Genomic DNA, 15,572 nt, shown 5'->3' with positions numbered 1-15,572 from the left:
AGACACCAAAGAAGAAGGAAAAACGGAGCAAGAAAATTTATTTCAAGGGCAGGTGAGGGAGGAAGGTCCAGAGGAGTGAGAGCTCCCAGTGCCTGGGCAGCAGCAGAGCTGCTCCTTCTCCATCCCGCAGGCCCTCACCTCCCACCTGGGCAAAGTGAAGATATCAAGAAAAAGGCTCCAAATCGGATTGACACCCCTCCTCCCCCTTAATAAAGTTTATTATCGGCCGGGCTCTAATCCTTTTAAATCCCCCGTGTGGGGGGAAGGGCCGGGATTAGGGGAGGGCAGCGTAATCCCAATGAATTTGTTACAGGGGGATTTAAGCAGCGCCGGGAGAGCAGATGGCCCCGACCCCGGAAAACAACCATTTTCCTTAATGATTCCTAACAAGGATAAAAGGGCAGAGAGAATCGGGGACAAGCACAAGGGGCTTGCACCTGCGGAGGTCCCAGTCCCCAGGGGGATGCAGGGATGCTCGTGTGCGTCTCCCTGCTCTGGATCACGGGCATGGCCGGCACCGAACCGCGGCTCCATGGCTCGTGCCAACTTTTTTCCAGCAACTTCCCGCCCCCGCCAAGCTCCCTCCCCATCACCCTGCTTGAGGACAAACCACGAGCCACCTCAACCATAGGGACATGCCGGCTGTATGGGGAGCAGCTGGCCACGGGTGCATCCAGAAGCATAAAGCAGGAGAAAACATACAATAGTAACAATTAAAAAAAATTAAAGGATTTAAACCAAGCCAGTACTCTTCCCAGGGTGATGGGGGAGGCTGGAGTGAGGACAGCCGGCGGTAGGGGGATGGCAGGGACCAGCCCACACAGCGGGGCTGGCGTCGGCAAAAATAATTTATTCCACTAAGACAAGCAGAGAGCGAGCAACAGCGTGGGGAGGGGACGAGGAAAGGTGGGGGGGCCCCCGTCCATGTCTCAAAGTGGGGGACACACAAAATGCAGCTGAACCCATGACTGCCACCCCCCACCCAGCAGTGCCCGCTTTTTGGGGGGGCTAAACCCCCACACTGCCGGCCCCACTAGTGGTTTGACCCCAAAGGGCTGTTCCCCAGTATGGGACTGGGCTTCCCAGTTTGAAACCAGCCCAGCGCTGGGGAGCTCCCGAGGGCAGCTGGGTGCCGAGATCCGAACTGCTGCCAGCATCCCAGCTCCCACGCACCCAAAACATGGCACCACAACCTGAGAGGGGGATGCCCCGACACCTCCTTCCCCCTAAAAGGAGCCCTCCAGCCTTTGCCTCCACCCTGGGTGAGGCGACTGCTGCAAACGGGCGCAGCTCCCAGCGGGGATACACCAAACCCCTTCCTGCTGGGGGACAAAACGCTGTCTCAGCAGCCCACCCACCCACCCTGGGGACAGCTCCCGGCCCCCCACAACGGCTCTCAGGCCACAGGGAAGCCAGGGCGGCCTTTCCGGGCACGGGTGCGGAGGCGGAAGAAGGTGTACATGCCCAGGAGGCACATGGAGGAAAGGAAGTAGAGGGCAACGCAGAGGCTGATGTCCAGACGGGAGAAGCCCAAGCCGAGCACCCGCAGCCAGGGACTCCTCCGCACACCCTCCTTGACCTCCTCCTCCTCCCGGAGCAGGACACCGGGAGCCCGCCGGTGCTCCCGGCCCACCCCAGCATCCCGGGGCAGGGCGATGGTGTCCCGCTTGCTGAGCCGCCGGCGCCGGCCGGCTGCTGCTCGCAGCGCCTGGCTTTTGAAGTGCTGCTCGCTGAAGGAGTCCAGGTCCACGATGTCCTCGCTCACCTCCCGCAGCTTGGGATTCAGCCGCACGATGCTGGGACGCCGCGGCTCGGGGGAACCTGGTCGCCCCGGAGCTCTCATCTCGCCCTCCGTCTCCTTTTCCTCCTCTTCCTCCTCCTTCTCCCTCTCCTCTCGTGGGGCCTCGGTGTCCAGCCTGGCGCCCATCCCCTCCCTGACCACGGCGATGGGGTCGGCCTCAGCATAGTCCGGGTAGATGTTGGCCGGGGAGAAGTGTGCCTTGAGGAAGGTGAGCACGGCTGGCTCGTCCCAGGCGTGCACCCCCCGTTCCTCCTTGTGGCACTGGGGACACATGTCTGGTGGAGGCCACTGCAGCTTGGGGAATTTGGGGTCCTCTGTGTCACCTCCTGCAGGGAGTGGAGCCAGTGAGGGGGGTTAGAGGGGACATGCAACGCAGCCCTCCCCCTGTACCGGTATAAACACCCCGGAGCATTCAGCAGCTGGAGATGGTGATGGTGACAGGGAGGGGGACATTCGGAGGAGCCATCTCGGGAGGAGTGGTCCTCTGAGGGCACGTGGCAGCTTTGGGAAGCTCCCTGCGGGGAGCGCGTAAGGCTCAACTGCATCTCCGGGGCAGTCTGTCGCTGCACAGCCAGCTGCTGTCCCCTGTGATAGGGGATGATGACAACAGGATGTCCCCACCGCTGCACCCTAAGGCAGCCATTTGCCAGCTCCGTCCAGGAGAAGGGACGCTCCTCCACCTTGCCTCCCCTTTTCCCTTTAGGAAGCCGCCCTGGCTTCCCTCCTCGCGGCCCCCCCTTACCCGCCAGGCGAGCGTTGACCTCATTGTGGTGGGACCAGAGCCAGAGGACAGCCTCCTCCCGGCCTGCCACCCGATCCATGGACTCAGCTGCCATGGCCTCGAAGTGCTGGGCACACTCCTGGCAGCCGAAGAAGTGCCGGACGTAGCAGCGCATGGTGCTCAGCACCTCCAGCGGCAGCTCTGGGGAGAGGCAGAAGATAGTGGGGGACGAGAGAGCAAGTCTGGACCCCGCAGTGCCACCACCATGGTCACACGGCTGAGGTGGCAACCCCACACCCCAACTCTGTGGCTCTCCCCGCAGACCCGCCTCGGGGCGAGACGAGCCTTTGCCTGCACACAGCATCCCTGCCCGTGCCACAACCTGTCCGGATACCCCTTCCCCGAGACCCAAACCCCGCCAGGGGCGCCGATACCTTTGTCAGGGCCACTCTGGGCAGCCTGGACAGTCAGCAGGTGGAAGACGGTCCAGAGCCCACAGGGGTAGCCACGGAAGTGGGGTTCACTGCCCTGGCAGCCCACCCAGGTCACATTGGTGGGGAGCACAGCGGGGTGGGAGGCCTGGAGGACAGACAGACACGGCGTGATGGAGCTGGTGGATGATGCAGGGTGGGAGGGAGAGGGGAGAAGGGAGAGGGTGTCCACAGGTGCCTTACATCTCTGTTATTCTTCATGGCCTCCTTCAAGGCGCTGCGGGGCAGCTCCGGCTCCGTCCAGTTCCTCAGCCAGCCGTCCAGGGACTGCAGGTAGGTCTGCACGCAGGGGCGCCCCGGGAAGTACTGCAGAGGGGGAAGAAAGGTGAGGAAACCAAGACCCTGCTCTGGGAGCAGCGGGGCAGCCCGTCGGCACCCCCAGCTCACCGGGACAGGCACTGGGCAGCACCAGCATCCTCTATGGCAGCATGTGCTGGAGGGCAGCGCGGTCCTGGCAAGGTTTTGGTGCCTGGCCCCGAGGGGCTGGGGGCCGTGGCATGTCCCCCCCACGGTGGCGAGGTCCCCGCGTGCATGTTCAGGCTCCGAACCTTGGCCCCGTCTGAGGGAGGCAAAAAGCCACTCTGGCCATAAGTCAGCACAAAGCCGATTAGCGGCAGCACTTTAAAACCACAGGCGCTCCAGGGAGAGGAGGCAGCCCACCAGCATGTGCCACCGATGGACAGACAGACAGAGGGATCGACCCACAGGGAGGACGAGACCAGCAGCACACAGGAAAAGTGACCAGGAATCGAAAGAAAGGAGCGTTTTGCTAAGTCTGAGCTGTTCTCCCCCATGGGGAATCACACCAAAAGCCCCAAATTCGCAGGGGAATTAATCAGCGACCTGGTATTTCTGTTGCAAAACACAGTCATCCCCCCGGCTCCTTTGGTGGGAGGCTTTGCTGCACAATTCCCTGCTTTCCAGGCACCATTTCTTTCCAAGTTAGAATTTTTCTCCCTCTTTATCTCTTGGGAAGGCAACAGTTAAGGCTGGGACCTGCTGGCTGAGCTCCCCCAGCCTGAGCCCAGCTGGGCTGGCAGCAATCCTGGGGACGCTGCTCCGTCCTGTGGATGAGCACAGCAACGGCAGCGGCAGCGCCGGCTCAGCATCCTCGTGGAAGCCCTGGCACCCACCACCCTGGTGCCTCCTGCCCGCATCAGGGACACAGCTTCGGCTCCTTGCCAAATCTGGTGCTTGGCCAGCAAGGGGAAGGTTTGCAGGAAGAAAAAGCAGCTGATCAAATAAAACCACTGCTGCTCCCTGCCACCCTAGCAAGCTCATACACTTGGCGAAGGAGCTGGTGCAATGGGGGATTTATTTCCGCAACCCCGTGGATCTTATTAAAGGGAGAAACAGCGAGGGTGGTAGCTGGGGGCAAGCAGAGGAAAAGCCACATGAAGCTCTGAGCTGAGGACTTAAGACTTGTTGCACCACTGGCTTGTGTTTGAAACTCTTTGCTCAGGGAGAGCAGGCAGGGGTGGGAGCGGGGGATATCTTGCACATCAGCGAGGGCTACGTGAGGTCCAAACTGGGAGTGAGACCCTGGGTAACAAAGAGGGGAGCAAAGAAGGCAGGCATAGCTGGGTGAAGGTCTGCCAAGGAGCCTGGGCTGGGACAGGGATGGGGACAGGGCTCACGCAACCCCAGCGGTGGAAAATTCAGCCAAACGCAGCTCTCCATCACACCAGGAAATTAAACTGCCCTGCTTCTGTTGGCTCAAAGCTCCTACGCGCTTCGGTTTCACCAAGCCCAACAGAGAAGAAAAAAGGAGACCTTCAATTAGGCTCTTCCAAAGCCTGACTCAGAGCAGGAGTCCCCTTCCTGGACTATCAAAGGAGCCCACAGAGATCAGCTCCCCAAGCCGAGCATCAAAGTCAGATGATCAGAGTTACAAACCCCTCTGATCATCTCTGCCACCACAACCGGTGACAGCGTCTCTTCTAAAAAGATCTACTGCCTCGACACCTCCTGCAAGTGCTGATCCTCCTCTGCCCACCAATACCGGCACCCCACATCTCGTCTGAAACCCTCCAGCTCCTGTTGAGACTCTGGGCTGAGTTTGGGAGATCCACAGGGATGGGGACAGCCCCATGGAAGCTGTGGGACACACTGAGCACCAGGACACGGGGCTCACATCTGAGACTGCCGTGCTTCGCTACCCGTGAGCACTACAACATGGCGGCCCGCACCCTGCGTTTGCATTTCACTTTATAAATAGCTACATGGAGGTGTAGACAGTTCCTCTCCCAACACCAAAAGTTCCTCACCTTCACCAACAAGGCCACGTAGCACTTGAAGCTGGCCAGCTGGTCTCCTGACAGCACAGCAGTGCGGGCAGCCTCCACCCGCAGAGAGTAATGCAGCGTGGACTCCAGGTCAGCCATGTACACCTTGGAGCTGGAGAGGGCAGCGCAACACGATGGTCCATCAGCCCATTAATTGCCACCCCCAGGGACCCAGCCACGATTTGGGGTTTTTCCCAGGGGAAAGGCACAGCCCCAGCCCATTGCCCACCCATGGCCATAGCACCTCCTCCCTGCACCAGCCCCAGCCTCCCGCAGCCCCAAAATGATGGATGGGGAGGTCTGACCGGTCAGCGTGCTTTGGCTGGGACGCGTTGGTCTCGTTGGAAGCGCCGACAGTTGCATTCAGCTTGTAGGAGCCGCGGGTGACTCCCGAGAGCATGCGCAGGTAGTAGGTGTAGAAGGAGCGTGCCTCTATGTGCCTGCAAGGAAGGAGAAGCTGTGAGCAAGACCCTCTTCCATCCCAAACAGTCCCTGGCCCCCAGGAGGAAGCAAAGGAGACCAAAGGCTTAGGCCAGACAGGCAACTCGGACCTGCAGAATGACTGCAAGGTGGTCCATACTCTCTACCTGCCCCAGCAGCGGGTATCCTGGGATGCAACCTGGAGCAGAGCTGAGCCCCAGGCAGCCACGCTGTGCCATCTCCAGGCAGGTGTGGCAGAGGGCTCACGGGGCTCGGTCACAAGTCATTTTCCCTTCCACTAGCTCCAGGCAGGGCTGGCAGCCCCGTTCAGTGCCCACCAGCAGTTTCCCGCCCCCTGCCCAACCCAGCCACTGTCTCCTTCCTATTGAACTTTCCCACAATGACAAAGGAGAGCGGAGAGATGGGGCACAAGCCTGGCACCCCACCAGGGTCCCCAGATGCCCCCCAGCACCATATCCTGCACTCACACGGGCAGGCGGGAGAAGGAGCCATTGCGGAAGAGCAGGTAGCCGGAGGGGAAGGTGCTGACGCCAAACTTCTCCACGAGCTCCTCCTCACTGCTCAGCACCCTCCTCACTGCCACGTTCTCGTACTGCAGCATGTCCAGTGCCACCTGCAAGTCCAGCGGCCCCAGGGTCAGCTGGGGGGGCGGCAGGACCCCAGCCCTACCAGGGGTACAGCAGGGCTATTTTGCACCCCGTGTAACACTTTGCACCTGCAAAGCAGCGTGCAAGCTGACGGGGGAGGCTGCTGGAAGAGGACTTCTCTGCCCGAGGCACCCAGGAGTTATTGGGCACTGGGGACATGGGCTTCAAGAGAAACGGGGGATAAATGCAGCTGTACCCACCTCTCTGCCCACAAAGGAGTTGCTCTTCTCGAAGATCAGTGCCAGGTACTGGTCCTTGTTCCTCTGGAAGAAGGTGCGAACTTCCTCTGTGCTGCAAAAGAGAAGAGGATGGCAGTAGGTGCCTTGGCATCAGCCAGATGCTCTACCCCTCCCCGCCCCAAAGGAGCTTGTCCCTTGTCCTGGGGATTCGGCAGGGGATGTTGGTGTAGATCCAGCCCCACCAAGTGGGCACTGCCTCCCTGCTGAAATTTCCAGGCCAATTTTCTGCTCCGGTTCACAGGCTTTGAGAAGACCTGCCAGGGTCAGCCAAGGAGGCAGAAAACAAAGCATGGGCAGGGCAGAAGAAATCTCCACACTTGCCTGGGGGAAAAGAAATAAGCAATGAACTTGAACCAGAGCTGTTGTTTTTTTGGCTAGGACACAGAGGCACGGGAGACCTGAAGCACGTACCCAGTTCAACCATCGCTTCGGGAAAGCCAAATGCTTCCTGCCTGGGACAGCAGAGCAACCGCCTGCATCCGGCAAACGCAACTCAGATCCCAGCAAATTTGCACCAAATCAAGAAAACCCTTTCTCGGGGCAGGAAAAAGCTGCTAACAGCAGCGGCCTCACTTGGCACAGCACAGCACTGCCACGTACTCGGCCCAGGTGCCGCTTGCTCTAATTAAGGCTGATGAACAGGTTTGTTAGGAGATGCAACAACATGGCCCGTCTCATCCGGGGCGCGTAAATGGCTCTAGACTGGCCAGGTCATCTGTGTCTCCTTAGAACATGGGTCACGCAGCAGCTGCCTCATGCCCATTTTTGGCTCAGGATTTCCCCAGAAACCTGCTCTCCATGGCATGGAGACCAGAGCCACCTCCCAGTCACGCCGTCCCTACCTTGCTGGCTCCAACGGAGGACAGGCGGGCGGCCAGGTGTCCTGGCTCTGCTCAAGGTTGGTGATGATAGCATGGCGCAGGTCCTCAACAGTGGCACTGGGATCTGCAGGGGGACAGGGTGCCAAGGGATCAGTCCTGGGGAGGCTGGTCCCACGGGCTGAGCCGAGGGGAGCAGCTCTGAGCTGCCCGCCTGGGCTCCCTGAGGTCCCAACACACAGGGGGTGTGGGCAGCTCGGCCGTTCACACCTGGGGTAAGAAAACCCCGCGGCTCTGAATACTCACTGGTAATCCTTATCCCATCCTCTGCCTTCTTGCTAAAAGCTCTGAAGAACTGAAAGGGGAAAAAAGAAAAACCACAAGGGGAAACAGGAGTGACAGTGTTTGAAGTAGGACAGGGAGGCAGTGCAGCCCAGCACGCAGAGTCTCCCCCCAGACCAGCTCTGCCACGGTTTCCCCATGATGTTACAGCATACCAACCAACACCAGTTACCACAGAGGGAGCTCCCAGCCACGTACCCGTCTTATGGGGTACTCCTGAAGGGGAGGAATGCAAGCATGGGCTGGGAGCCATGTCCAGCCGAGGGTTGAGCACTGACAGACAGCAGGGACCTTCCCGGTCCTGCAAACCACTATCTCCCTGCTCCAGAGCTCTCACAAAGCAGGAGAAGGGGGGTTTTCCACACTCCTGGCCTCCCACGGTGGCTCCAGTGCCCACAATACAGCCAGAGCAGCAAAACCAGGTTGCATCAGGCAGGTATTTGCTTTGCAGGCTGGGCTGGGAGCACGAGCTGTTTGCAAAAGGTGTTTAGTGGGGACAGGGCACGTGAAGCAAGTGACTTCTTGGCTCGGCTTGCCTCCCTGTCCCAGGAGACCTTTTGGTCAATGTCCCACAGATGGTTGGTGCTCAGGCAGTGGGTGCTTGGTGACACCTCAGGGCAGGGCTGAGGCACAAGACAACCTGCCTGGCAAACCCCCAAATCTGACCCCACCTTGGGCTGAGCCTGTAAGCCAGGACTGAGGGCATGTCTGACAAAAACCTTATCCCCCCCGTTCTGTCTCAAGGCGACCCTGGCTTTCACTGCCTGCACCTGGAGTGCTTTGGCTTTATTACTTGTGTTGGAGCGAGGCTCTGTTTGCAGTGGGAAACACTACAAAACGGTGTATTGACACAGCTAAGGGGCTGGGCACAGGCCCAGGAGGAGGGACGGCACCTCGCCAGCCACCGCAGGAGGCTCTCAGGAGAGCCCCATGCAGCCTCCCGCAGCACCCCTGCATGCTCCTCCAAAACTTGCGCCTGCAACCACTCTCTGCCCTCCAGCAGCCTTTCCCAGGCATTTCCGATTCAGGTTTCAGACTATCCCCCATCCTAGGGGAGATCCAGCCTCTACATTTCACCACAAAGCAGCATTTTGGTTTTCCCCCTCCTTGTTGCTACATCACCCAGCAGTTGCACCGGCTGCAGCCTGGCCACAGTTACGTTTTGGGGAAGGATGAAACAGCTCCAGCCTGCAAAGCCTCAAAGGGAATATTTTGGTGCAATAGGACTGTTGATCTGATTAAGCAAGAGAGGGACAGGCCAAAAGGCAAAGCACAGTGAAACCAGGCAAGTGCCCAGCGCACATGGCCCTTACCTTCAGCGTGGGGAAGCCAGTTATCCCAAAATCGGCACACACTTGCTGGTTGGCCTCGTCGGCGCAGTCAATGGCCGCCAGCATCACCGCAGGCCTCCACTCTGCAGGGACAGAGAACGTAGTCAGAACAGCTCAGCCCCTATGCGGCCCCAAAAACTGCCCTGCTCCCCACAACCGCTGCGGGGATCTCCCACTGAGCCAGCACACAGCCCTCCCGGCCCTAAAACGGCTCATGCCTCGCAAGAGACCAATCGACGGTTTCCAAGCCCCAAATACCCGAAGCCGCAGTCCGCGTTGGTGTTTGGTGCCCTACTTTTTGTGCGGCAGGAGCGTGGGGAAAGCCGTGCGAGGTGGGACCAGGCTTTGCACGCCCTGCCCTTCCCGGCACCCAAGCACAGGCAGCTCTGCCCGCAGCTGCCTGCCTGTCAGGTTCTGCCTGCCCAGCCTCTGCCCCACCAGAAACAGGCTGCCGGGAGAAGGGGAGGGATGGCTAACCGCGGCTGGAGGAAAAGCAGGGAACACGGGCTCCAGCTTGTCTCACCCCAGACCGAGGACACGGTTGATAACCAAGAGGGAATAACCCAAAAACAACGGCCGGGGCAACCACAGTGGAGCCTGCCCAGGTACTGAGCATCTGCTCCCCTGCTGCATCTCTCCACCACTGCCTCCCCAGAGAGGGTCCCTGGGGTAAAACAGAGATGAAGAAAAGGGGACATGGAAGCATTTTAAGCAGCAGTCTCTGAAAACGAGCAGCAAAATGGAGGTAAAAGCTCTGAAATGGCTTCTTTTTAGCATAAAGGACACAAGCCAGAGGCTATCCAGCCCCTCGTTTGAGCAGACAGGGAGAGATGGGGCGCAGGCACACGGATGGAGCCCACGCTGCCCTAGGTGGGAGCCTGCCAGAGATAGGGACCCGCTGGGACCATCCTGTGCCGCAGGTGACGGGGCAAATGAGCCGCTTCCCGCTGTCCCAGCACCAGTGACACAGGAGGGCTGGTGCCAAGCCCTGCTGCAGGGAGCCAGGCACGTTCCTGGACTCATCGGCACGTGGTGCCCGCAGGTCACCCCGGCATCGGCATCCTCCCCGTCCAGCCTGCTCCTGCGAAAATCCACACATGGGAACGGCAGCAAGGATGCCAAGCGGCACGGGGGCAGCTTCCCCACCCTGCCTCCGAGGGCACCCCATCCACGGTCCAGCCTCCGGAGCAGGGAGCCCTGGGGGGACCTAATTTTGGAGGGGGACCAGGAGAGCTGGTGCTCTCCTGCAGGGCCCGGGCACACACCCCATTCCTCACATCCTGCCCCGCTGGGGAGAGCTGACGGCATCCCCTGGGAGGGATGGCATCCCCTCGGAGGGATGGACGGGACACCCGCCCCGGCCAGCACCCTGACTCACCGGCAGCAACCGCGCTATATCAATTAGTGCAATAACAGGGAGAAGCCGTGCGCACCCCGGGATGCCAGGGGAGGCAGGATGAGCCCTGGTGGGGCGAGGGGGTCCCCAAGTGGGGTTGGGCACCAGCCAGGCCAGGTATCAAGGTCAAAGCTGAGAACAAACCAGCTGGGATCAGAGCCCGGCCCCAGCGCCCTGCCAGCCTCTCCCTGAAAGCACTGGGGAATAGAGGGGCTGAGGGAGGGTCGGGGGGGGGGGGCAGCAGGACACCCCATGCCTGGGTCAGGCTCAGCCTAAGCTTCTCCCAGCCAAAGGGGCTCCAGGGATGCTGCTAAGCCAGGCCTGACCATCAGTGGGGGGGGCGGGGGAGACACCTGGGGGGGCTTGGGCCTTCCCACCAGGCTGATGCTCCAGGGAGGCTGGGGCAGGGGTGCTGGGGGATTTAGAGGTACTGACAGAGGGTAGGGCAGAAGCGATTGAGGGGTGCTGATGGGGAGGATGCTGAGGGGGTGCAGCAGTGCTGACGGGGCCAAGGATGCAAGGAGGGTTTAAGAGTGCTGATGGAGAGGAGGATGATGGGACAAGGACGCAGGAGAGATTTAGGAACGCTGATGGGGGAAGAAGCAGGGGCACGGAGAGGATTCAGGGGTGCTGCCAGGAGAACAGACAGGGATGCAGGAAGGATTTAAGGGTGCTGATAAGGACACAGGGGCAGAGACACAGGAAATTAAATGAGGTGTTGACAGAAGACAGAGATGGGGATACGGAGGGGAAAAACAAGATCAAGGACACAGGGAGGGTTTGAGGGCGCTGACGGGGCAGGCAGGCAGGGATGCGGGGAAGGACGGGGGAAGCAGGGCAGCGGGGCACAGGGCAGGGGCAGGCAGCCGGGCCGGGGACTCACCGCGGAGGTCGTGGGCCAAGGCCCGCCATGTGGGCGCGAAGTGGACGCAGTGCCCGCACCAGGAGGCGAAGAACTCGACGGCCCAGGCGCTGGGGGAGCCCAGCAGCCGCCCCTCCGCCCCCGTCCCCAGCAGCTCCAAAGGGTCGGTGGCCGAGTACAGCCCGCGGGGCCGCGCCGCCGGCAGCGACAGCGACAGCACCAGGACCGTCGCCGGCCACCAGCGGCCCCCCCCTTCCCCGCCACCGCCACCCCCGCCCCGCGCCCGCCGCCGCCGCCGCCACATCGCCCGCCAGGCCGCCCGCCGCCGCCCGCCGCTTATTAGGGCCGCTCGCACGCCCCGCCCACTGGGGGGCGGGGGAGGGGGCGGGGCTAAACCGGCCCGCGGCGCGGCGCCCCCTATCGGGCGCGCGGCGGCACCCCCCGCGGCACCCCCTCCGACACCCCCACCTCGGGGGGTGCCCCAAGTAGCTCCCCCACCCCCCCCCCAGCCCCTCCCCAGCATCAGGCAGCGCGCCGGGCAAGGGGGCGAGGCCGCAGTGCTACCGTGTCCCCGCGAGGGGACAGGTGGCATACAACGATCAAATTCTGATAAAGTGAGGAAAGGCGAAGGCGGCTGATTCAGGCCCAAAACCCGCGGTGCCGCCATTACGGTCATCCCTGAGGGGAGCCGCCGGCCTGAGGGCAGCGGCCTGGTCAGGCGCCCTGATGTCAGCCGGCGTCACCGGGCAGCGCCTGCCGGAACACCACGCAGCAGGGGGACCCCGGCGACCCGGCCGCCCTCGTCCCGCGCCCGCCAGGGACACGCAACAAGGATACCCAACGAGGCCCCAAAACCTAGCTCCTCCACCCAAAACAAAAAGCAGGTGGCCCCACGTCCGGCCACAGCCTCCCCGTCAGCCCGGCCGTGCCACCGCTCACGCACACACACACCCACGTCACTGGCTCCCGGGCGGAAGGTGCCCGTTGCCCAGCGCCCCAGGGCAGAGCCGGGTACCACCGGGGTGGACACAGCCCTGAAATCCAGCCCTCCGCTCCCTCCCTACCCCCTGAGGCCAGGGGGCCCCCCCCGGCACTGGGGGTGTCCATCCCTGTTGAGGGTTGGTTGCTGGCTCCGTCCCCAGGAAGGCCATTAGCCATGCTGGGCCCCACCTAGGTATTTTAGGCGGACCTGCCATGCTAGAAAAACAAGCCTGCCACAGCCAAGCCTTGCCGTGGCAGCGGAGGGCCAGGGGCCTCCACACGGGACACGGCTCTGGGGGAGCTACGGGGCTCCCCGAGACATCCAGGCTGTGGGGGACAGAGCCTGGCTGACACGACCCCCGTGGGATTGCTGCCAGGCACCTTCTGTGGGTTCTGGCTGATGGAAACGGGGCAGAAATTGGTTTGCTCCAGTCCTGCCAGCTGTAATTAAACGCTTAAGGGATTATCACACTTTGCTGGCCAACTAGGAGAGAGAGAGGTCCAGCTCAGCCCACGCAGGGCTGCTCTGAAAGGTGGTCCCTCACTATTAGTAGAGACCTTGCCCCAACTTGTCTTTATCCAGCTGGCAATTAAAAGACAAAAATGCCTGTGCTTAGGGATGTCATCACCGTTATTTTACCCTGGGCTAAAGTTTTTAGTTGAAGGGCTTGTAGGTTTGATTAGGTTATCGTGTAGGTTTGATTAGGTTATCACGGTGAAGGAGAGGTGGTGAGCAGCAGCCTAATTACCAGCACCCTCCCCCCTCAAGGGAGCCCAAATTCCTTGAATCCTTTTTTAGATGCAAAAGCAGCATCTAACCCAAAGGCAGATGGGCAAGAGCCCACACCCCGGGGCTCTGGCTCCTTTTGAGGTGAGCCATGCCGTTGCTCACCCCCCGAAGCCCCGGGGTGGGGATGCTCCTGCTTCCGGCTGCCTGGGGAACAGCCAGCGACGACCCTGCTGCCAGGCTGGCACGTCCAGTCCCCACAGCTCCCCAGGGAACAGCCTCCTTCAGTGGCAGGGTGTGGGGCTTTCCAGGCACAGACTTGCCCCCAAAGCCTTTTTTTTCCTTTTAATGCTGCTGCAAAGCGAGAGACGAGGCTTTTCTTCCACCTCAAACTGGGAAGAGCTGGATTTTCATTGCAGAATGCCCTGAGACAGGGCACGGAAAGCCAAAGATGAAGCAGAGATTTTGAAACAACCCGTTTTAAGATGGATCTGAGAATAACCAAGATGAATTAAAAAAAAAATAAATCAAGAAGCAGAAGTCCAGGGACGTTTTAGAAATGCCCTCCCAGCACTGCCTGTCTTTTTGTCCTCTCTTGCTTTGCACCCCCTCCCTGCTAGCAGAGCTTGTGGGCAGCAAAGCACAGGGGATGGGTGCTGAGTGACTCTGGATGCCTGGCTGCTGAGCCCCCAGCCAGCCGTAAAGCCCAGCTTTAGGCTCTCCTGGCACATTTAGGAACCTGCTTGGTTTTCAGCTGCACAGCAAACCCTTCAGCGCCCACCTTGGCACCCTTAACTTTGGGAAGAGATGTGCTTCACTCCTACGTAGCAAGGCCATGGGCTAAGGACCACCATAGAGGTTCCCGCACTGCACAAGTCCCTGTGCAGCAGCTGAGCAGTGGCTTTAGTTCATTAAGCTCACCAGCTCTCAAATCTCCTTTCCCAGACTAAAGCCAGCAGGAATCTCCTTGAAGTCAATGAGGTCCAGGCAACACCAACAGGCTGAGAGCCTCAAAGGCTGCTAAGATCTCACCAAAATCATTTAAGCCCTGCAGAACTTGTTTCGTGCACCCAAAATGGATCATTTTCACAGACACAAAGAGCTACTCTGATCGCCCCTGTGCTGGGTCAGAGAGGAGACGAGGAAAGAGCAGTTGGGGTTTTATGTATTCAGCCCCTGAAGTACTGGAAAGGACTATGCTTCAGAAAATGGAGAAAGACTTTTACTGTCCATTTTTAGAAGCATCAACCTGGCTGGAAAACACCAGCAGCTCAAAATGGCCAGGTAAGCTGACCCAGGACCTTCTCAGTTCCCTGTAGTTGTGAAGGTTCGGGGACAGGGAGATCCTGAAATGGACTTTCTTCCTTGAAAATTAAAGAACACATTCTTACCTAATTGTGTGATTCCAGGAACTGACTCCAAGAAAAACACGCAACCAATGCAAGACTCATGATACAATCATGGCAACCCCATCACCCGGCCCTGACATTTTGGAGGCTGTTTGGAGAAGTTGCATCCAACTCTCCTGCAAGCGCCTCAGAAATACCAGTTGCAGAGGAGGCTCAACAGTTTTCCCTCTCTCTCCAGCCTTCACAAGATGGGACTGATGAACTCAGTGAAGCCCTCCTTGATCTGGAGCACAGCACCACTTAAAATGTGGTCCTTCTCTAAATAAAAGAAAAAGCCTCATTTCCCCGATTAGCAAGTCCAAACAGCCTCAGAGAGCGAGTGAAAATTGTGTCACCTGCCACTTCCCAGCCAGCTGAAGTCAGCTGGGACACTCCAATCCAGGTGGCACTTTTCCACTGGTGGCACCAGTCACACATTTGAAACCATGTCTTGGCAAATAAGACCTTTGGCAGCGCCTGCGCGATAAACCTGCCAGCTTCCGCGGCTTTGCCGAGACAGGGAATAACGCACGGGGTAGATGTGAACCCCAGCTGCTTCCCACACCCTGCATCAGCTCTGCCAGGCTCACACCTATGAAGACTAGGAGAGCCCCTTGTAACCCCCACTGGTAGCTGGGAATTGCCGACTACACGAGACAGGCTTGGTCGGATACAGTTGATTTCTACGTTTCAAGCCCAACCAGCCTGTAATAATAATAGACGTAAAAGAAAATCCGGGGTGCATTCTCAAGATGTGATGAATGTGTTCACATAGTTTGTGTCTGCAGAGAGACTACAGCAGTACCAGCCCCTTTCTGCTGTTCACCTGCTGCTGATTCATCCCTGCTCAAAAGGACAGCAGCGATGCTGCGCTTACTCTTTTTGGAGGGACCTGGGGGGACCGGGAAGAACTGGTGTTGTCTTTGGTATGTCTGGGTAGGAAACGTTTTACCCGCAAATTTGAGATCTACTTAAAGTCATAAATCATCACCGTGACCCAGGATGGACAGAGCAGATGTTTTCCACTCCAGCTCATCTGCCCAGCTTCCAGGAGCAGATCGGAGGAGGCCACACCGCCCAGATTTGCCACATCATTATTTGG

At 59.6% G+C, this 15,572-nt stretch overlaps 1 protein-coding gene across 1 annotated transcript; it reads right to left on the bottom strand.

Moving 5' to 3' along the window:
• Positions 1-30: 30 nt before the first annotated feature.
• QSOX1 (quiescin sulfhydryl oxidase 1) lies at positions 31-11,678 on the bottom strand. The gene is made up of 12 exons (XM_049808776.1): positions 11,396-11,678; positions 9,099-9,199; positions 7,750-7,798; positions 7,468-7,570; positions 6,587-6,677; positions 6,207-6,352; positions 5,604-5,738; positions 5,281-5,410; positions 3,197-3,319; positions 2,957-3,101; positions 2,544-2,723; positions 31-2,127 (listed from the first exon to the last, which is right to left on the bottom strand). Exons 1-12 carry the CDS (start codon positions 11,676-11,678, stop codon positions 1,397-1,399), a joined length of 2,217 nt encoding a protein of 738 aa, XP_049664733.1. The 3' UTR covers positions 31-1,396.
• Positions 11,679-15,572: the final 3,894 nt, after the last annotated feature.

The sequence above is a fragment of the Accipiter gentilis genome, chromosome 8, assembly GCF_929443795.1.
Source record: "Accipiter gentilis chromosome 8, bAccGen1.1, whole genome shotgun sequence".
NCBI classification, from domain to species: domain Eukaryota; kingdom Metazoa; phylum Chordata; class Aves; order Accipitriformes; family Accipitridae; genus Astur; species Astur gentilis.
Note: the sequence above shows the minus strand (reverse complement) of the source record. Positions and strands in the feature narration are given on the sequence as shown.

Bases quoted from the DNA above. Each gene is read 5' to 3' on its own strand.
- QSOX1 (XM_049808776.1), bottom strand. From the start codon at position 11,678: ATGTGGCGGCGGCGGCGGCGGGCGCGGGGCGGGGGTGGCGGTGGCGGG. The intron at 7,571-7,749 runs GTGAGTATTCAG...GTCCCCCTGCAG, and splicing joins GGATGGGATAAGGATTACCA to ATCCCAGTGCCACTGTTGAG. The intron at 5,411-5,603 runs GTCAGACCTCCC...TGCCCTCTCCAG, and splicing joins CAGCCAAAGCACGCTGACCG to CTCCAAGGTGTACATGGCTG.